This window comes from Artibeus jamaicensis, unplaced genomic scaffold (assembly GCF_021234435.1).
Source record: "Artibeus jamaicensis isolate MK-2021 breed Jamaican fruit bat unplaced genomic scaffold, CSHL_Jam_final contig_465, whole genome shotgun sequence".
Lineage (NCBI taxonomy): Eukaryota > Metazoa > Chordata > Mammalia > Chiroptera > Phyllostomidae > Artibeus > Artibeus jamaicensis.
Genome location: NW_026521843.1, coordinates 12,096,925 through 12,118,591, shown reverse-complemented (window position 1 = coordinate 12,118,591; position 21,667 = coordinate 12,096,925). Strand labels below are relative to the sequence as shown.

General features: G+C 55.8%; 1 protein-coding gene across 4 annotated transcripts in view; it reads right to left on the bottom strand.

The window, feature by feature from the left end:
- The window catches only part of KLHL29 (kelch like family member 29), a 278,870-nt gene that overhangs the window by 110,230 nt on the left and 146,973 nt on the right, over window positions 1-21,667 (bottom strand). For all 4 annotated transcript variants that reach the window (XM_053667055.1, XM_037143412.2, XM_053667054.1 and 1 more), the window contains one exon: window positions 10,144-10,473. In XM_053667055.1, the coding sequence (XP_053523030.1) occupies window positions 10,144-10,428 (285 nt within the window). In that variant the 5' untranslated portion in view covers window positions 10,429-10,473. The remainder of the gene's footprint in view (window positions 1-10,143; window positions 10,474-21,667) is intronic.

The following is a 21,667-nucleotide window of genomic DNA, read 5'->3' as shown; positions in this document are numbered from 1 at the left end:
GTTTGAATTCCCAAGGCTGATCCACCATGTAGGTAGAAATGATAGTGAAGGCATTCATCTCACCCTCCTCACCATAGGGGCCAAATAGAAGAACACATTTATTCATATGCATCGATTCACTCACCCTGTCCTCCCACATTCACTGAGACCCTCTATGCGGTGGGGATCACCAGGAGCTTACTCCCGCAGAGTTCACTGCCGAGGGATGACATAGGGACAGACAGAAGTTTTATGGGAACTTCTAGCATATTTCTCCACTACAGAGGTATTAACACGTAGGCTGTTGGTTGCGGAATGAACAGGGACTCCTCTGGGCAGATGAGAGAGAACAGCAAGTGCAAAGGCCCTGGGGCACGAGAACTCTTCTTGTACTTGGGGAATTGTGGTTGAAGTGGGCAGCAGGGGTAGGGCTCTCAGAAGATCCTACAGTTCAGGGACCCGGTGCATTGGTGGGCTTCCCTCAGACAGACACGTGGCTCTGCAGAGACACAGGAGCGTGTGGGGGCAGTGAGCCGTGCTCTGGTGCGGGCACTCAGGAGAGCAGCAGAGAGCAGAGTCCCCTAGATGCAGTGGTGAGTGCTGAAGCAAGTGGGTGATGGAGAGAGGGTACTCACAAAGGCCACTAGAGCTATTTTTAGCAAGCCACTGTGCCAGGTGAGGTCTGGGAGACAGAGAAGGCACTGCACTGGAGGCTTTTATTTATTTATTTTTAACACAGTCAGGAAGTGAATACAGTCTGTAACGAGAAGCCCCGAGGCAGGCCAGGATGCAGCGTTAGGGTTCCGGTTCCATATTTCTGGAGCTCCCTTGTTATTTCTATCTCTCCTGTGTTGGCTTCATCCCCAGGCTTCTAGCAGGATGGGTATAGCAGCTCAAGGCATGTCCGCAGATGACAGTGTCCAAAGGAAGAAAGATGACATTTTTCTTGTGAATCTTTTTCAGAAGAATATCTTTCCTCGAAGCAACCCCCCGCCCCAGGATTGCTTTCGGGTTCTCTTGGCCCGAATTGGGTCACATGGCCTTTCCTGAACCAGTGATGGATAAGAGGAATGGGATCACCATGCCCAGTTTAGAGTCGTCATGATCACGGGGCTGGCTTCGCCGCAAGCTTGGGAGATGGTGGCGCCTGAACAGAGCTGAGGTTCTGTGAGGAGGGGGAAGATGGACGTTGTTGGGTAGACTGCCAGCAACACCCACTGCAGACCTCACTGGTCACTCTGTCAGCCCTGCATGGTTCTCTGCCTTCTGTGCTGCCACAGCCAGGGCCCCCCACTCACCTGCAGGCTTGGCCATCCCACCTCCCTGTGGTTAACCCCCAACCTGCCTGCTCCAAGGCCACTTCTGACCTGACGAGGTCAAAGATCTAGACCGTGCTCAGTGCAGCCTGGCCTTGAGTGAGTGTCTCTCAACCTGGGAGAAAGCTGCCCTGGTCTCAGAGCAGCTTCCCTGGGCAACCTCAGGGCAGACGCTGTGCTGGAATCATGCAGACGATCGCAGAGGGCTCAGAGCTGTGGCCCAGGACTAACCAGTGTGCTGGGGGAGGCAGGCAAATCCTGTCTGGACCAGGGACGGAAGCCTTCAGTGTGGGAGGCGGGCCCTGGGCCACACTTTTCGGCCAATGGGAACAGAGCTGACTTGGGACGCTCCCATAGGCCTGGCCATCCATAACGCTGGGCTTGTGGGTTCGTCCTCTCGGCCCCAGGTCATGCTCAATCATTTGAATGTGTGTTTTTAAATAGAGAACCCAAATCTGAAAGGATGAGTGACTGGGATCCTCTTAACTTTCCCCCTCCCACCCCTACCTGAGAGCCTTGTTAACCGAGGGGAATGTGGTGGGGGATGTGGCAAGAGAGTGAGTCCCTCTACTGGCTGGCAGCCCTGCTGGAAGGCTCTTGTTGCCCTCCAGCGACATAACAAAGGCAGGGGTTGGGCAAGAGGACAGCCAGCTTCCCAACCCTCAGAAGCAGGTGGGGGTGGGAAGGGCCTGTGTGAGGATGGAAGAGTTTTCCTTAGGAGACTGTGGCAGCCTGCAGCCAAGTTTAAGTCAAGTTTAAGTCTGCTATCAGGGCTTGCACCTAGCTCCCTCCCAGCTCCAAGGACCCCTTTCATGGTGCCAGAGCATCCAACAGTATTCACCCATCTCCTTCAGGAAGCAGGAGAGCAGGGGCTGGGAAGGCAGGCCTCCTACCCCTATCCGGAGGAAGGGGTGCAGCAGGAAGCTCTGGATGCACCGGATACTCTGCAGAGTTCTCGGGGCCCTTGATTTGCCAGAGGAAAAGCAGATTCCTCACCTAGAGAGGCAAACTCACATGCCAAGACTGGCTGAGGCTCCAGCTGGACTGGTGCGTGGTTCTCCCTCATCTTCACTTTAGGGCAGTGAATGGAGCACGGAAGCGGGTTGATGATCTGCTGCTACAGCAGCTGAGCTCCGTGGAGACTTTGCAGTGGCTCTTCTCAGTGGTGCTGTGCTTTGGGAGGGCTCACACCAGTCTGGCCGCCTGCGTCATGAAGACACGTAAAGCACGTAAAACAGGGGGGTGGGCAGGGGCAGGGCCAGTCTGGGTTTGGAGGAAACTCTCCCCCTTGAAACTAAACCAAATCCGTAAGTGCTGAAGGTGAACACAGGACACCGAGGCCATTAAGCTTCTCCTTTTTGTGTTTATTTCCCTGAGTTATTTTTAGCATCACAGATAGTTCCCAGTTAACAAATGGGTTGGGTTCTGAAAGTTCATTTGTAATTGGGTTGTTTAGATTTTGGAACATACTTTCCCTATAAAAAACAATGTTATAAATGATGATGAGATTTGCAGGCGAGTTCTCCAAAGCCTATTAAACCCATAATGTAGCTAAAATACTGTCCTCTTGCAGTGAAAAAAATTGTTTAATCGCAACATGAGTAATTAAATGAAACAAGGAAAACCACTAAAACTGAATAAGAAGTAGATTTATGTTCATCTTGAATGATGCTGTTTGCAGAAAACTTAATTTAACTCAAGAACAGACCTTTCCAAGGGTTTTGTGGGAACTGCACGGGATTCAGTCTCTTCAGGACATAGAGCCGCCAGGCAGCCCATCTCCGGTCCCTGGGCAACTGTATCACATACCTGGGGCCCTTTCCTGATTTTAGGCTCATCAGAAAGTCTTCTGGGCAGAACTCATCTTCCCATGTGGATTCTCAGCAGGAGAAATTCCCTGGTCAACATCCATGAGGTAGTCTCCTTGGCGTGGAAGTTTTATTCTAAATCAGGAGGTTGACAGCTGTCGTTGTGTCCTGGGGACAAGCAGTGTCCCAGTCCTATCGGCTCTGCAGCAGAGACAGCGTCAGGTGTCGCAGCCTTCAGGGCTGGGAGCCAGTACTGGGCCAGGGGTGGGCTGTCAGGGGAGATGCCCCCTTCGGAGGTTCCGTCGGGTCCGGCTGCTCTGCCATCTTCCTGGCAACACAACCCCATTGGGTGCCTTCCTTCAGACTTTACCAAGCAGCTACTGGTGTGGATGAGATGTGTCTAGGACCAGGTGTGTGGGGGTCAAGTGTGTCCCAGATTCCCTACACTGGGCCGTGCAGAGGACAGTAATAGACTTTGTCTCTCCTTTCTGGCTGAGCCATGGAAGCTAGAGAGTAAATAAGTGTTTGAGCAAGTGTGCCGGATACCCTGGGGGCATGTTGCCAAAATGATCACAAACAACGCTTCCCATCCTTCTATGCCTGCTCTTTTGCAGTGTGGACTTGTAGCACCTGTTTCCTATCAGGAGGCAGGGTCTCTTTGGCCATTCTTTGAACCTGACTTGGTCATGTGACTGCTTCAGCCAATGGGGTCCTAGCAAGAGCGCCTCAAGCAGAGGCCTGGAAAGCTCTGAGCCTCGCCCTCTTGCTGACCTTGGAAGCCTGAGACTACCGTGCGAATGAGCCTGAGCTAGCTGGACAGAAGATGACACACCACACGAAGGAGAACTGAGACGCCTTGGCTGATAGTCTGCTGTGAGTGAGGCCATCCTAGATCAACTACTAGTCACTAGCCACATGCCAGCTGGCAGCTGACCACAGACCAATGAGAGAGCCCAGCAGAGATCAGCCGAGCCAGCCCAGGCCACAGCTGACAGCCAACCCACAGAACTGGGATGCTTTAAGCCAGGACGTTTGGGGATGCTTGTTATGTAGCAAAGTGAACAGATACACACATCTGGTCTCAGTCAGTGACCTCTTCTGATACCTTTCCTTTGGAATCAAGATGATGGCTCACCCCTGACATAGGAAAACACGTAATCTTCATTCCTCTTTTTGCCCCTTGAATCAGAAATTTAAGTTTGAATCACTCAGATCTACCCTCCCTAACCTGTAGGCTGTGAAATGGGTGCTTTGGAAGTCATGGCATTTTTCAACTGTGTACACTTTGGGACTGACAGATGGGTTTTAAATCAGTGAAGATACAATCCAAGCTGTGGCTGCATCGTAATGTGCAGGCAAAAGCCATTGGTCCAGGACATAACAGGCACAAGTTGTCTCCCGAGCACTAGCAGTGCCTGGTAATTTATCACAGGGGAAGTCACAGGTTCTCGTACATGGAGCAAGAAACGACCTTCGGGAGAAAGTCCCGCACAGCCTGAAATTCACCACCAATGGGGCTTGAGTGGTTCTCCCAGCTGAACCCAGTCAGCAGCCTTTGGTTTTCCACGTGAATATGAGAGGAAAGGGTGTCTGATCCTCACTCTGTGTGAAACCTCCTTTATCAACTCATGGGCCCCCTGAGCCACGTGGAGGAGGGGCCTCACACTCATTCCCACGACCCAGGCCCCCAGAAATCCCAGACCATCTCCACCAAGAAGAACACTCCAGAGAATTTAGTGTGCACAGGAGGGACATCATCTCTAGGGTCATCTCTATGACAACAAATATCCACCCTGAAAACCTGGAATATCTCAGAAATTTCAAAACTCGGGGTGTTTGGTGCTCTGAGGATGGGGCGTGCAGATTTCACGGCCTCCTTCGCTTTCCTTGGGCCTCCAGTGCAAGCGAAGCTTCTCTGCCCAGATTTATTTTCCAGGGCTTCGCGTCCAGGAAAGATGGGAATGTTTCAGCGTGAGCGCTCCTGACCACAGGGAGAGAAAGCCCGCAATCCATTCCACAGACATCTGCCAGCATGCTGCAAAGTCCATTCTCTCAAGAACAGAATTGCATTTTATGAAGCCGTCCGTTTTCTGTTTCATCCGTCAAGCAGGTTTGCTGAGAATAATTTAAATTTCATGCAGCTGCCACTGCGGGGCAGAGTGGCTTCCTTCCCATCCCACAGACAGGGCTGGCGTGGAGTCGCGGTTCTACCTCTGGGCACCAGCAGACCGCCCCCTGCGGCCTTGACCGCCTGGAGCGAGGGCCAGGGGCTGGTGCTGCCCCAGCTCTCAGCCCCGCCTCAGGCCACCTCAGTCAGGGAGGGGGCTGTGCAGGGAGCCTCCCTGTCACCCACCAGCACCAACTGCCAGGGGGGCTTCTTCCTCCCCAAATGTACGGATACTCCGTCTGACAGAATCTCTGCTTTAACTTTTTTTTTTAATTTTAATTTTTGCTGATTTAACTTTCTAAACTAAACTTTTATTCAGTGGTTAGCAAGCAGCTTGTGCTGTTCCAAGCTCTTCCACACACCAGTTGAACCAACCCTCACAATCCCTCCATGAGGAAGACACCACTGCCATTTCCTGTTTCACAGACAAACTGAGACTCAGAGCGACATTCGGCTCCTAAGCGGCAGCGGCAGAATCCTAACCCGGTTCTGTCTGACTCGAGAGCTTGCAGCTCTTGCCAGCTGTGCATGCAGGGGCCACGTAACCTTTGGCCAGAATTTTCCCACCTATAACACGAGAGGTAAATACAGCCAGTTCTCAAGTATCATCGTGGACAGATTCTTGGAAACTGCGACTTTAAGCAAACTGACGGGTAAGGAAAGCGATGTTACCACAGGCTAATTGTATAAACAGGAGTTAAGTTCCCAAGGCATTTTCTGGTCATGAAAACATCACCAAACTTCTAAATACAAACCCAAAACACTTCTCATTTCGAAACACTGAAATAAATGGGAGCTATATGTACATTTCAGAAAGATGAATAAAAACAAGTAAGAGACTTCTTCTCCAACCCACTTATTCCTGTTCAGGGGCCCAGGTGGCTGGAGCCCCTCCTGGCAGCTCAGGGCACAGGTGGGACCCGCCCCAGACAGGAGTCGCCCCAGCGCAGGGCCACACACACCCACACTCACTCAGACAAGTTACACACGCCAGTGTGCTCCCATGCACGTCCTTGGGGTGTGGGAGGAAACCGGAGTCCCTGGGAAAACCCAGGCAAACGTGGGGAGAACATGCAAACTCCACACAGGCAGTGGGCCCAGCTGGGAATCGAGTTTTTCCTTATCAATGTCATAACGAGATGACGTGGAATGAGTTCCTCCAGGACGTGCCGCCTGCCCCCTCGCTTGCGGGAAGTTGCTGCTCGCTGTCAGCAGGTGGACGAGAGGAGGGAGAAGTCCAGGAGACGGCGCTGCGACAGTGGTTTCCATGGTGAACGCAATGGCAGCCTGGGGTGGGAACGCAGCCACGCCCGGCCCACTCTCTTTGCCACTCAGGAAGGGAGCCCAGCAAGTCCTCTGGGCCCCACCTTCTGACCTCCAAACTGAAGGGCTGGAGGGCATGTTCGCCCTGCCCTTCCTGGGCTCTGGGGACTCCTGTCCTGGAGGCTCAAAAGCTCACCCTGGCCCCAAGGAAGCAGTTGGGTGGCCTGAGCCAGGAGTGTGCATGAGAGTGGCCTGTGTGTGTGTGCGTACGTGTGGGCATTGCCTCGGCCAGGCCCTCCCCTGTCTCGGTGGCCTGGGAGTCTGTGCTTATTCAATTGGCCTTCATCGAAAACCTACAAGAAGTCCTCAGGCCGCAGAAAAATAAAGAAACAGAAAAATCGACCCGGGGCCCAAAGGTAGCAGTGACGACAACTGTTGTCGCCTCACCAACCAGCTGTGGGGAGCACAGCCGGCCTTGCCCTCCCCTGAGATCTGGGCCATCCCAGGACTTGGGGGGAGCCGCCTGGCACTGGGGGTGAGCTGGCGACCAGGCCCCTGGGGCTGCAGGGAGGAGGTGGGAAGCGGCCGCAGTCGGTCCAGTGCAGTGGTGGCCTGGCCTGCCTTCAGCCCCGAGACCATGCCCAGCCCCGGGGAGATGCTAAGGTCTGACAGTGCTGACACTTGTCCCTGGGGACCGGGTCTTCTGGTCCATGTGCAAGCACTCGACTTTTCACCAAGGAAGCCAGGCCAGTGCACTCAAACAGCCTCACCACACTCGGGGCCTCGGGAACGCCCAGCAAAGAATACACAGCTCTGCTCTCGGCTTCTGCGCAGCTCGCCCCCCACCCTCAACTTTCGCCCCGGCCCCTCCACAGCAGGGTCTCAGCCCTCTGTATAGTGGGCTTTCCTGTCAGGAGAGGGCCTCATGGCTGGAAAAAGCTCTAAAATCCCTTTACCCATCAGCTGGTTTACCCGGCGTGCTGGTGCAGTTTCAGCAGGGGGCCCAAGAGAAGCCCTCTTCTTTCTCAGCCCTTCTGCTGCCATGCTACCTTGGTCCCAACACCCCTCTGTGTCACAATGTCACCTTGAGCTCCAGCCACTCAGAAACACAACTTCCACCCCCTGCCTGCTTGGGGCCCAGCTCCTGTGTCTTATCTGAAGACTTGCCCCCTTGGCGAAGCTGGAAACGGTCACCTCTCCTTACTGGGGTGTGGACCTCGTCCCACAGGTCTCACCTGGGTAAGAGTGACAAGGGTGACGGCAGTGACAACAACACTGGACTACAAAGGACTTGCTACGCGCCAGGCGCGGCTCTGTCCTGAGCGCTTCACACGAGCTTTAACTCACACAACCCTCGGAACAGCTCTGCCAGGCGGGCACTGCTGCCGGCTCCTGTTTCACGGCAGTGAGGCCCAGAGAGGTCAGGCAGCTTGTCCAGGGTCGCTCAGCTAGGAAGCGGTGGAGTGCAATTCCGGTCCAGGCAGGCTGGCTCCAGCGTCGGTGTTTATCCACTCCACCAAGCTGCCTCGCCAATAACCTCAACGGGAGAGACAGTCTCGGGTCATCTGGCCGCACCGTCCAGGCCACAGATCCATCATATTCCAGCTCGTGAACTCCCTGAGGGCCGGCGCTCACCCTTGGCTGCTTGGCAGACACTCTGCTTGTGGACCAGGGGAACCACAGATACCTCAGTGCGGCTGCCTGTCCACTGATGTGGTACTCACACAAAGGGACACAAATCCGCGGGGGGACAGGCATCCGGGGGCCAGCAGCCAGGCCCGAATGGCAGAAAGGCATCACGACACAAATTCAACAACAGTCTCTGGGACAGGAGCCACGGCCGGCTGCTGTCTGCCTCTAACCCTGCGCGCCCTGTTCTCTCGAGCCCCCGAAGATGCCAGGGAGAGGCAGGCGCCTTCGCTTGATGGGACAAGCCCCTGCAGGCATGAAGCTGGTCTGGAGCTGGTTACAGAGGAGAAGTGTGCCAAGGAGCTGGCTGTCCTCACAGGCATGAACTTTCGCCCTCGATTCTCGCCCCCTCCCCGCACCCCCGTCGACCGGGCTCAGCCCGGCCCAGCTGTTGTTTTCTGTCCGAGGCTGGGTTCCTTCCCTTCCATGTGCTGTGGTTTGGGGCCCGGCCAGGCAGGGATGGTGGCTGTTGAGCTGCCTGGGAGCCAAATAGAAGCTATGTGGGCAGGCAGCTCCCTGCCGCGGCCCCCACGGCCGGGTCTTCTCCACTTCCCTAAAGAGACCCCCATCCCTGAGAGGGAAGAAACCATGAAGTGAGCTCCCAGGCCCAGCTTCCTCTCCCCACCTGCAGCCTCCGGCAGTCAGCTCCAGAATCTGCCCTTCTCCAGATGGCCAACAGCTGGCCTTGCCCGGTGGCTGCCAGATGTGCTCGGCAGGGCAGGCGGCCGGCTCCACTGGGCAGAGGTCACCACACCGGAGCAGCACTGGGCTGGTGCCCAGAGGAGCAGTACGTTCGGCTAGTCTGGGGGCATTGTGCCCAAGTAACCCTCCCCTCCACTCCCCCGCCCAGCACAGCACGCCTTCCCTCCCGGCCTCAGTGGGGTGGTGTTTTCATGACGGAAAATAAGATCAATAAGGCCCTGCAGCAAGATGTCAGTGCGCTGGGAGCCGGCCTGCAATAGCTCCATTGTCTCGGCCGCCAGGGCTCTGTGCTCGACAGCATTCCCGGCCCTTAATGGGAAGCAGGGCTGAAAGGGAGTTTTGAAAACCGCGGAGACAAAGGCGCAGCACACCTGGGGCGCAGCTTTCCGTCGCCACGGGTGCCTCGCAGAGGCTGTGGCTGGGGCGCCCCCCCTCTAACTTCTCTGGCAACTTTTGTGAACGCAGGAAAGAAAAGACTAGACATGCTTGTGCACACGAACACGTGCATGTGCGCACACATGCACACACACACACTCAGACCCTGAATGACCGGCAGAAACACAGGCGGCCGTGGAGCCCCTGCCTGGCCGGCCAGGGAGACAGGCTGGCGATGAATGGGCTTCCTGCCACCAGCCACGGGCCCCGGGGCTCGGAGCAGCAGGATGGGACCGCACAAACCGAAGCCAGGCAGGAGTCTTGGTGACATTTTCATTTCCACATCTCGGTTAGCAACACAGCCTGGTATCTGCTGCCACTCTCGAGGCTGGAGCCACCTCCAGAAGAGACAAAGTGACCTGGAACTAACACCCTGAGCCTGACTGCGGGGGCCCAACGCCTGGGTCCCTTGACTGGCTTGACCTTGACCGGCTTGACCTTGACCGGCTCCAACAGACTCGGGGTGTCTCAGTATCCTCACCTGTAGGGTGGGGATGACAAGGGGACTCGTGGATGTGAGAATTCTCAGCATCCTAAGTGGAAGCTTAATGACTGCTTACGATTTACTGCTAGTCTGCACCTTCTTGCAAACCCAGGTTACTGCTCACTCCAGCAGGGCTTGCCTGGTCTAAACCCACCAAGTCAGGGCCTCTGTATTGCCAAGAAACCGTTGTCCAGCCTGGCCCCGACAGGCTAGCACTCCAGAGCACACAGCACCCGGTGCCCAGGTCTCGGGCCCTGCAGAGCCGGCCCGGGCCTCCTCAGAGAGGACCTGAGGTCTTACCTTGGTGGTGACGGCGGAGGCGGAGCTGGCCACGAGGCTGGTGATGGCCTCCCCGCTGCCGGTGGTGCAGGGCGCGGGGGCCGTGGCGGGCGTGGGCAGCCGGGAGGGCACCACTGGCAGTGGCAGGAGGCCGGGCCGGGCGCTGAGGCTGCTGGCTGCACCACTGCTACCCCCGGCCGTGGCGCTGCAGATGCTGGTGGTCCCATGTGTCCCGTTGGCGCTCCACTCGCGGCGGTCCCAGCCCACCCGGTAATCTCTTTCGAAGCGGCTGTGGTGCCGCGACATCTCGGTGGGCCGTGGTGGCTCCTCACGGGTGAACAGAGGCCAGACCTGCGGGCACAGACCAGAGGGGAGGGCGGTTTAGACAAACATCAGTGCTGCCAGGATGCGAGGCGGCAGCATTGCCCGGCAGCACCCGCCGAGCACCTTCTCCGTGCACGACGACGGGCTTTCATACGTTAGCTCCTTTCCCACGCACGCATGCCCACAAAACACGGATCATTCTTAGCCCCGTGTCTCAGACGAGAGATAAATGGTTTGTCCAGGAGCACATAGCCTAAGTGTGGTAGACAGGATTTGAACCCAGGCACAGTCTGAAGTGATGCTTTTTGTTCTACCGCATCATGCTGCCCTGAACGACACAGGTGTGCGCACCTGAATTATGGTTGGGGCTTTACCCCGATGTCCCCACTGTGAGAGCGAGAGCCTGTGGACTCCTCAGGCCATAGTGGCCGCACCTACAGTCTCCTGTACAGTGGACGAGGCCCCTCACCTAAATCTCATTGATCGTTACGGCAGCATGAGAGCTGGCAGGGGCGGCGTCATCCCCAACGTGTGGACCAGCGAGCTCATTAAGAGCAAGCGATTCCCTTGAAGTCAGAGAACTAGAAGGTGAGAATGTGGCCAGGATCCCGGCTTTCCTGCTGTAGCTCAACACAGGACTTGAGTCTGAAAAGGTGTTAAGCCTCTGGGAATTGGGAGTTCTCCTCCGTGACCCTGTGACACAACCAGGGCCACCAGAGACCCCGTGCTCCCAGACCATCTCCCACGTGACTTCCCCCGTGCACCCGAACCCGAGGCCCTCCGGGTTGTCATGGAGACCCGGACACACCGGGATCCTCCGAGGGCCTCGGGCATCAGGAGGATGGCGTTTTGCTCAGCATTGCAGGGACTGGCCCGGCTCCCCGCCCAGCCAGGCCCGATGTCACACTTGGTCAGGAAAGATGTTAAGACACAGAAGAGGCTCTCTCAGCCAAAGAGGTGACAGTGAGGCAGAGGGCAGAGGGTAAGGCGGTGCCAGGGCACAGACAGGAAGGTTAGGGTGGCATAGGCCCTGCCCGTCACGTGTGTGGCCCTGGTCACGCGGCTCAGGCAGGACATGCTTTCTTTGACTCTTTTTCACTCTCCAACCATGTCCTGTCTGGGGTGAGCTTCTGGAGACCAGGAATGGCTCCCAGCTCATTTTCCCATCCCGCCTGTCCGGCTCGGCCCTAGGGTGGTTGGTTGGAAAAGGAAAGGCCGCAAGCGTGACTTCACGCTGGTGTTTGCACGCCCAGACCCAGCTGTCAGCGTTTGGTTCCACAAGCCCGGGCCCCGCCCGACCCTGGCAACCTGTCGTTGCCCGTGTCCCACTTGTGTGGGTGGCCAGGCCCTGGCAGCCGCTGTCCCTTCCCTTGGTACTGTGCCCTCTGCCAGACACATGCAGCAGACCTGAGCTGGGCCCATCAGCCCACCTGAAGCAGAGCTGACCACGACATTGTAAGTTGCAGGACAGCGGGCTCGCTGTTTATTTAGTTCATCACCATGCTTCATGGCTTATACAAGGCCACACAATTGTGTTTTTATCTAATAATGAAAACCACAAATGCATCCCCCCCAGGGCCCCCTCACAGGCCTTTGTTCCCAGAGTCCTCTAGGCTCAGCTCTGGTCCCTTCCCGCCTGACTGGGCTCTGGCCACGCCCCCAGAATCCTTCTCACCGGGACCGGAAGGTTCGGCTGATTCAATCCAATGGGACGCTCAGGCCCTGGTCTTTCTTTGCATCTCCTGCCTGGGGAGTAGTGGACCGCCCATCCCCCCCTTTCTGGAAACTTCTCAGTGGTTGCTGTGACCTTCCTTGCTCTCTGCTACTCCTCCTCTGTCTCCTCTGCAGGATCCTTTTTCTCTGCTCAGCCTGGAGGGTCCACGAGCTTCCTTCCTCTCTCCACCCTCTCCCTGAGTGACCTCACTGAGTTGCTAATTTAACTCCCGGCTTTTCTGCCTGGAGACTCATTCTCAGGAATTCCTTCTCCCAGGGAAAGCCGCCCCCACTCCCCATCTCCGTCCCCATGTTTGGCAGCAGGGTCTTTGGCACTGCGCCGGTTGTTTTCCAAGTCTGCCCCCCCTTGCCACCGGCACATCCACGACCTCAGTCATCGTCCCCCACTCGGACGACCTCAAACAGTCTTCCTGACCCGCCTCTGGCTCTTCATACCCATTCCCCACCCAGTAGCCCTCATGGCGTTTTAAAATCACAAAACCGATCACGATATTTACTCTCTTGCTCTGAGTCCCGTCCTTCAGAACAAGGGCCAGGCTCCTCAGGGTGGCCCAGAAGACACCAGGCTCTGGGCTGGCTCCATTCTCTGGCACCAGGGTCACTTTCGTTACCCCAGAGGCGATGCACGGCCCTTCCAAATGCCTTCCAGTTTCTGAAGGTGCCTCTGTCAGCTCTGGGTGCAAGCCCACCCTGCTCCTAGGCAGGAATGGCTCCCCCCTCCCCCCGGCTCTGCCTGCTTGGCTGTTATAACTCAGTTCAGGCACAGACTGCATGGCCCTGCCCCCTCCCGGGGCAGCGGGAGACCTCCTCTATCCCCGGAGCACCTGGCGCCCACCTCTATCTCACCAGCTATGGCTCTCGTACATTTGCTTCCTTGAGAAAAGGGAATCACATCCTTCCAGCCGGCAAGGGTGCAGATGGGGCGGGCAGGTTCTTCCTTGTGCCCACAGGTGTCAGAGGGTGCTTGGGGTGAGGTCAAAGGGGCCTCTTTAGCCCCAGTAAAACCTCTGATGCCCATGAAACCTGGCGGCTCACTGCCTTGGGACCACCCACTGGACCATGCGGCGGCCCCATATACTCACAGTCCCAGCGGCCTGCACCTCCCGCCCCCTAACCCTGCCAGTCACCTTGTCAAGTCCCCATTTAAAATGTTAAAGAGAAGATGGACATGCGGGCAGCTGGAGGCCACACAGTCCGGTTTCAGGTTCATGGAGTGTATTCAAAGCAAAGGTCAGCCATTTGCGTGCCAGGTTTGGGCTGGACTTCTTCCTCAGTTTAATTCCCCCTTTCAGATGGAATGAAGGGACCGTGTTGCACAGCCTGCCCTCGGTGAGATGGTGGGGTGCTGGCCCCAGAGGGGGCAGCCGAAGCTTCCCTGCTGGGCTCAGAGCTACCACGTCCAAAAGGACCCGTGTGCCCACACGCGTGCCCGGGCTGCTTGTGGGGGAGGCAGCAGGAAGCGCTTGGCGTGGCCGGAGGTGTCTCAGACAAGACGGGTCAAGCGATTACAGACAAAACATGTAAAAATGCTTCCTGGTCAAAGTGGGCACCTCCTCCTGGCAGGCTGCCTGTGAACCGGCAGAGCCTGGCCCCGGGGCCTTCCCCCAGAGGAAGGGGCTCTGGGCAGCAGCCACTCCTCTGAGTGTGTGTGGTTCCTTTAAGTAGCACAGAAATTTACCTAAGGGCCTATTCAAGGTCACCTGAGAAGTCCTTTCTGTAATCTGGACGTGGAGATTCAAAGTGTAAAAATACCTTGCAGCCTCATTGCCGATCCAAACTCATTGCATCTTTTGGCAAGTGCCAGTGGAGGGCGGGACGGGTCATCTTCACGCTTTACCGCGAGGCTCCTTCCAGTTGGCTCCTCCCTCAGGCTCACCGAGCGCTCACACACCTGCCAGCCCAGACTGCAGCCTCCCCCTTTCCCGGCTTATCTGTCTTAAGAGCCGAGTGAAGACAGACACGAACGTTTTAAAGATACTCTGTGAAGCACTATGATGAAATAAATAGTTGGTCATGTTTTCTTTTGTTCCCCCAAATTCTTCTATTAATCCAGTGAACATGTATTTATTGACCACTGTAGTCATGCTTGTCCCTTCGTGGGAAGGATGGACAGTGACCCAGAATCAGGCGCCCTGCAGTCAGTGCTGTGAGGATGGTTACTGGGATGGGCTGCGGGAGGCGGGTGGGGATGGGTGGGCCAGGAAAGCCTCTGAGCAGGGGCATCTGAACGGAGACCTGGAACGTGAGGATAAGCCAGATTTTCCATTTTTCTTTTCTCTCCTTTTCTTTTTTTTTTGCATCTTACAGATTTTCGTTTTTAATAAAGTAAATATCAACCTTTAATATCCCACATACAAAAAGCTTTTTCGGGATCCTTTCATGTTCTTTTCCAGGGTAAAATTTTCACGAGACTGAAAAGTGAGAGAAGCACTGTAGCTGATGCCCAGCTACGATCGGCCCATTTCTTGCTCTGATCTCATAAGGCGCCGAAGTGAAGAAATTTTAAATCACTCCCGTGTACGCTCCCGGCTGGGCTGAGGTTTTTGTCCGTTATAGCCCAGGAAGCTGATTTGTGGTGACTTATTGGATTTGGACAAGTTTATTTGTTTTCTCATTTTTCGTGTTTTTATTGTTGCTGTTTTCATTTTGCTTTTTTTTTAAATTAAAAAAATTAAAAATGTTCTTATTTGTATTTTATTTTGTTTTTAATTTTTAATTTTGTTATTTTCACTTTTTATTTTCTTTTCCTCAAATTTTCTTTTTATTTATTTTGTTATTTTTATTTTTCATTCTCTTTTCCTCAATTTCTTTTTTTAAGACTTTATTTATTTATTTTTTAGTGAGGGGAAGGGAGGGAGAAAGAGAGGGAGACAAACGTCAATGTGTGGTTGCCTCTCATCTGACCTCCACTGGGGACCCCCCACTGGCCTGCAACCCAGGCAGGTGCTCTGACTGGGAATCGAACCGGCAACCCTTTGCTTTGCAGGTTGGCACTCAACCCACTGAGCCATACTAGCCAGGGCCCTCAATTTCTTCTTTTTCTTTTCTCATTTTTATTTTTATTTAGTTTGCTATTTTTATTATTTTTTCTCAAAATTTTTTTGTTTTTATTTTGAAGTCACCATGTCAAATGACTTTGCAGCTATCTCTGCCAAGGAGGAGTGCTGTCTTGGCAGTTAGATTCTACTGAATCCCGTTGGCAAGGGGTCCTTTGCGAGGGGAGGCTGGCCTGGTGCATTTCGACCAGTACAGAGGTGGCTGTGAGAATCAGGAGCCAGTGGGGCTTCTCTGAAGTTTTGTAAGACGCTCGTTGTCTTAAGACTTTAAATCACTCCAACATCACCAAATTATTTGTGGCAATTGTCACCTGGGACCAATACTTTCTGTTCAGGGACCATGTGAGCCAAAGACACTTAGTGGACTGTCTCGGGAACCCCCCAAGCCACATTCCTGCAAATGGAATCAGTGGCATAGTCCTGCCCTCGGAGGAGAATCGTGCACCTGGACCTGAAGCCAGAGAACATACCTCTAGTCAGTGAGTTGAATATCAGATTTTGGCTTCCTTCAGCACAGAGTTTCCAGGCAACCAACTATACACCTTCTGTGCTACTGTCTCCTCTATGGCCCCAGAGATCTTGCAGCTCCAACCCTGTGACGGCCCAAAGGTTGACGTCCGGAGCCTGGGGGGTCGTTCTCTCCAGGATGGCGATGGGGAGACTGCCATCATGGGGGAGAACTTTGAGGCACTGAACCAGTATACACTGAACGGCAGTTCCATGTACTGTACATGATGACTGTAGAATGTTAAAAAGTGTTCATAAAACTGAAGGATACAATGAGAGATCCATGGGTCAGTACTGGCCCAGGCCCCAGGTGGGAGAACTGAAGCCATGCAGTGAGCTGCCCTGGGGTGCCATTGGCCCCCAGGTGACAGAAATAATGAAGAAGCTTGGGTTTAAGCTTCATGAGATACAGAAGTCAGTAGCAGAAAGAAAAATATAACAATAGTATGGGCATCTATCTGATACAAGACGCCACAAAAAAGGATGAAAGGCCGCACTGTCCGGGTAAGGCCCTGCCCCTCCCCTCACTCCAACAGCTCTCCTTCCACAACCCAACGGTTCAGGCCTCAGGGCAGAAAACCCACAAGTCTGCCGGTCCCCAACCCAGCTTGAAAGCAAGGATGACAGTTCCCCCAGCCAGGACAGAAGCAAGGATGACCGTTCCCCCACCCATGCCAAAGTCAAGGACCACCACTCCCCTACCTGGCCTGCAACCCAGGACGGCCACCCCAGACCAGCCCTCCAGCGTGGCCCCGGGGCTCCCCGGCCACCCACAGCAGCAGCAGCTGCGGTGCAGCCCCAGAGGGAACCACCAATGAAAACTGCCTCCAATGCCTGGTGAAGCGGCCCCAGGATCTCCCTCTGGTCACAGCCAGGGCCCGCAGAGCTTGGCTAGGAGGGTCTTCAGGTTTTTGTTAAAGTTCTTATGCTATAGTCTGTCCACAAAGCAGCAGCATCTCAAAAGGACAAGAGTCAAGGCAACATAACAGAAAATTATGGACAGCCAGGGCAGGGCCGCAGTTGAAGACGATGGGGAGATCAAGCTGCACTGCCTGCATTTTAAACGCTGAACCTGTGGTGCTGGCCACGTGGTTCAGGAGATGTGCCAGAGGCTGGCACAAACAGCTGCGGCGAGAAACGCATGCTGTGTGTGCAGGTGAGAGGACTCGGTTCCCAGACAACGTAGGTGTGCAAACTGCTGCAGTGTTCTCTGTGTGGGTATCTGGCATCTCTGTGGCCCTCAGTAGTATCTTATCCAAAATACCTGCTGATTTGGGAGGATGTTCTGGAGCCCCCAGGGGGTCAGGAAGAGCGGCCACCCTCCTATGGCTTCATCCCTGAGCCCCCACCTGACTGAAACTTCAGAGACTAGACTGTTTTTTCTGGCGCCCTTCTCTCCTGCCCTTGGCTCCCACGTTTGTGGGGGTTCTTATTAAAGTATTTATTCTACCCAAACCCTGGGTGGCCGGTATTCAAATTACATGCACTTATGTGAAGAAAGAGCTCTGGGGTCTAGAAAATCTGGTATTCATGGGTGGAGGCAGCCGTGCCGAGAGCCAGGGGAGAGAAGCTCTGGTGCAGGTTCGGGGGCAAACCTGGAAGGTCTCCCAGAGGTGGGTGTTTTTAATGTGCGGAACTTGGCTGTGGCCTCCGGGTCCTGCATGGCCACGCTGTTTCTCCACCACACGTGCTCTCCTTTGCACCATCCTGGGGATGACCGAGAGGAGGAAATGGGGGCTGGGCCCTCCCCAGAGGAGGGCAGAACCCCATTTTGCTTGCCTGAAGTCTCAGGCTGGCACAGAACCTCCTAGTTTGTAACAGAAGGTCTCACTGTGTGGCCCCGCGGGCAGGCGTCCGGGTCTCTGCTTCTCAGAGCCAGACCCAGATTCAGAGGGATCAGAGCCTGGGCCCAGGGTGCCACTAAGGCAGCCGGCAGCCTGCTGGTTCCCAGGCTCCTTCTCTGTGCCCCCAGCTGTCCCCCAGGGAGCAGAGAGGGGAGCAAAGGACCTCTTCTCTGAATCAGAGCCAATGTGACCATGGGCATGAATGTGTCACTACGGTGCCTGCCTGGTGGTAAGTGCCTCTGTGAGCATTCAGCCGTCAGTCCTGCTGCCCACCCCACCCTCGTGCTTCCTTGTTCTGAGCCACGGGTGCCCCCGCAAACATATACAGGCACATCCCCAAATCCAGGGACAGGCTCCCCCGGCACCCCAGAAACTCAGCAATGCTGCACTGACCAGCTCAGTCGTAATCGTCAAGCCCAAGCGCCTCATGGCTGAGATGACCCCTCGGAAGTGGTCCAGAGGCCACCAGGGTGTGCCCAGTAGCAGCCCTGATCCCCATAAGAAAGATGTTTTTTATTCCCCCAGGGCCCCTTTTTGGGAGAGAGGGAGGGGCTCTTCCTGCAGTGTGCTCCACTCCTGAGGGATGAGGCGCAGGGCCCCCTGATGCGCACTGCTCACCAGAGAGGCTACCCCCCGCCCAAGTGGGGCATGCCGGGGCCCCCACACACTTTGGGCTCCCCTGCATCAGCAGCGACCAGAGGTCGGCTTCCCTGCCTGCTGGGCTAGGCCGTCCTGCTGGCCAGCTCCACCTGGGCGCTCTCCCCTCCCCCCTCCCTGGCTGCAGCAATGGGGGAAAAACCGCCTGCCCCCAGGCCCTTCTGGTTCCCGGGAAGGACACCCTGTGTTGCTAATGAGCATAAAAACCAAATGACAAAACTGCCTTAGCCCCTGACTTCTTTCTAGCTCCTGTGCCAAACCTCTGCCCACGACCTGCGCCTGGAACCCTCACTTCCCTCTCGCTCTCCTTTCTCTTTACTGATATGCAGATAGGAGACAGGCTCCAGCTCCGCTCTGCACCCCAGCCTCCCTTTCCTCGGCTTTGCCACACAGTCTCAATGGGAGCACCCCCTGCTTGGAAGAGCCCTACCACCGGGACGGGCCTACAAGTCCAAGGCCAACAGCCATTGGGCAGGATCCAGGATGAAGATGAAGGGGACTGTCAATTCTGATGCTGTCGGGTGCCTGAAACACACAGCCATAGACTCCCTGAGACCCCCCTGTCCTAGGTGGGCTCTGTCACCCAGGGCTACTAGGATCATAGACTGGGCTGGGAGGAGGCCATCCTCAGCTGAACGCCCACGGCTTGGGGACCTTCTGTAGGAACCCCAGGGCCTGCCATGGACGGGCTTCTCCCTGTAGCCCAGGGGTGCCCTCATGGACTCAGGCCCCAGCTCACAGAAGGCTTGGGCCGCCCAGGGCCTGACGATGGGGAGGGGAATCAGCTGACGCCAGGCTCAGCCCTGGTGCCCAGGCTGTGCCTCCCTCATTCCATCTCCTGGACACTTGCTGGATTACCAGACAGTTGCCCTGCTGCACAGGTGTGCCTCAACATGAATAATTCATGAGTAAATAATTAATAGTTTCATGTGTCACTGTCATTTGTATTGTCCACTGCGGCTGTGGCATGGCGGCCATCGTCTAGAAGCTCTGTGTCCGGGGACCCACGCGGTGCGCTCTGGAGGCCGGTCATGGCCTGCAGCTGTGGACATGTTTCCCTTGCGCATGCTGTACCCAGGCTCACGGGTGGCTAATGACCCTTCCCTTGGTCTTGTCGTGAAGGCGTGCAAAGCAGTGGGTGCAGGCTGTGAGGGCCCCGAAGGCATCATTAATCCACAGGAAGGTAGGGAGCCTGCGATGCCTGTGGACGCGGAGCTGAGGAATGAGACGCAGCCCGTCCAGCCCCGAATGGAAAACGTATGATCGCCTCATTTGGGGGCGATGCACCGTCACGCCGGTTGGAACAGCCTGGGCCCATCTTTCTTATTTTCATTTTCCTCTCTGCATCTTTTAGCCTTTCTTCTGGAGCAAAATAATAAATAGCAGCCAGAACACCATCTTGGCAAGTGCAATGCAGGAATTCTCTGAGTGGTCCTGGCTGGAGACGCCAGCCAAGAGTTGCCGCACGTCACTAGCAGGAGCTGGGGGTGCCCCTGGAAAGTGCCCCTCTGCTTCCTGGGGCTGCTCCAGCTATTGCGGACCCCCATCCCCACCGAGCCCTCACTAACCCAGAAGCCTTGCTTCTGGGTGAGGCTGGGGCGGGTGCCAGCCTCCTGCTACAAGAGGCCTTTTCTGATCAGCTCTCTCTTGTGGGAGCTCACACAGGCCGGCCTATGACCTGGTGATAGACAGCACCTCCCACTCCGCACCCTGTGTGAGTTCTGCTCTTGCAAGGGTGCTCCCTAAAGACAGGACCTCCCATTTCTTCCACGCAGCTGACTGAGCATAGACTGGGTGCCCAGGGCGGGGCTCAGGAAATGCTCCCAGGTCAAAGCAACAGAGTGTTTCCAGCTTGGGGTACCCCATGGGGTGGGGACTGGGCTGAGGCAAGACAGGTGCCCAGGGTGAGGGTGAAAAATGCCAGGAGGCTTCCCTGGCAGGGTCCCCTCTGCACTTCCAGCCCTGGAAGGGAACCCTCCTTACATTTTGCCTCAGCCATCTTGGCTCGGGCCTGGCCCTAAGGGTCAGGTGCTCCTCAGGGGGTGCTGGTGTTCAGCACCTCCAAGTGGGCATGAGATCTGCAGGTGGTGGGAGCCAGCAGAGGTGCCAGCCTGGGCCCGAGGCCTCATTTCAAGTCCTTCGAACCAGCTCAGGAGCCAAGGGAGCTCTGGGCAGTCACAGGCTGATGCCAGCCCCTCCCTGTCCCCTCTGTAGGAGGAGTGACCTAAGGTGTAGTTTTACTGTTCATTTCCTCCTTAAAATACCAAGGCCCCAGTGCAATGAGCAGTCTTTGCCATCACATTTCACATCTGCTCTCAGAGGGCCCTTTCCTTCCACCTCACTGTGCCTAGCCAAGAGCGACCACTGTCTTCCTGTGACACTCTCCTCCTCTGACAAGCCCCCCTGGCACACTGCGCCTGCCATCACTGGCCACGGCCCTATCAGGCCTAACTCAGCAGAGCCAGTGTGGGGACTGCCCAGCGCAGGTGCCAATCTGGAGCAGTTCGTCCCAGCCCTGCTGCTTAGCTTCCAGCAGGTTCCACTAAGATACGCTGCAATTCCAGGGTCTAATGCAATCAAGCATTCTCCACCAGGCCCTCCAGGCTGGGAGAAGAGCGGGGCCAGGGATATGACAACTGAGAGACCTCTAACCTCTGCTTCCACTCTCCAGGCAGCATCGGCCTCTGTAACAGGGGGATCAACTTTATCTTTAAAAAAAGACGTGCTTCGGGGTGGATTCCAGTTCTTGTGGACAGGGGGAGCTGGTCCCGGGAGGTCCTGAGCTTCAGGCTGGGTGGGCGCTGCTGCAGTGGGCTTCCTCTGCCCGGTTCACCAGCTCGCTGCTCCGGAACTACAGCTACGAGAACGGGAGGCTCTCCTGTGCTCTGCTGATCTCTCCCAAGCCACCTCCCTGTCCCCCTTCTGCCCCATCCCAGCCCAGGGCAGTGGAACCAACTTCATGTGCCTTTTAGCATTCTACGCCAGTGAGAGACTGGACCGAATCCTGTCTGAACCAAAGTGCCAGACAACCTTTGCAATGTCTCCACAAGTGGGCAGTGCGACCTTCCCTCCCCCAAGGGGGGTGGGTGGTGAGTGGGAGGCATTAGAATTCACTGTGCTGTGTAAAAAATTAAAAAAAGAAGACAGGGAACCTGCTTTCTTCACCATTAGCTACACTACATTTATTTCTGGTCTCTGTTTGCCCAAAGCTTTGGGGGAGACACAAAGCAGCAGACCTGAGACCCTGCTCAGCGGGGGATGGTGGCAGGGAGGGAGCCCTGCATTAAAGGGCCTGCCGTGGTCACGGCAACGACAGTGAGGGCTTCTAGGGCCCTGGGCTCCTACTGTCCACCAGCAAGGTGAGTAAGGGAGCCCCACGCTGGCTGCTTTCCACAACATCCCCGTGGCGTGGGCAGGGATGCC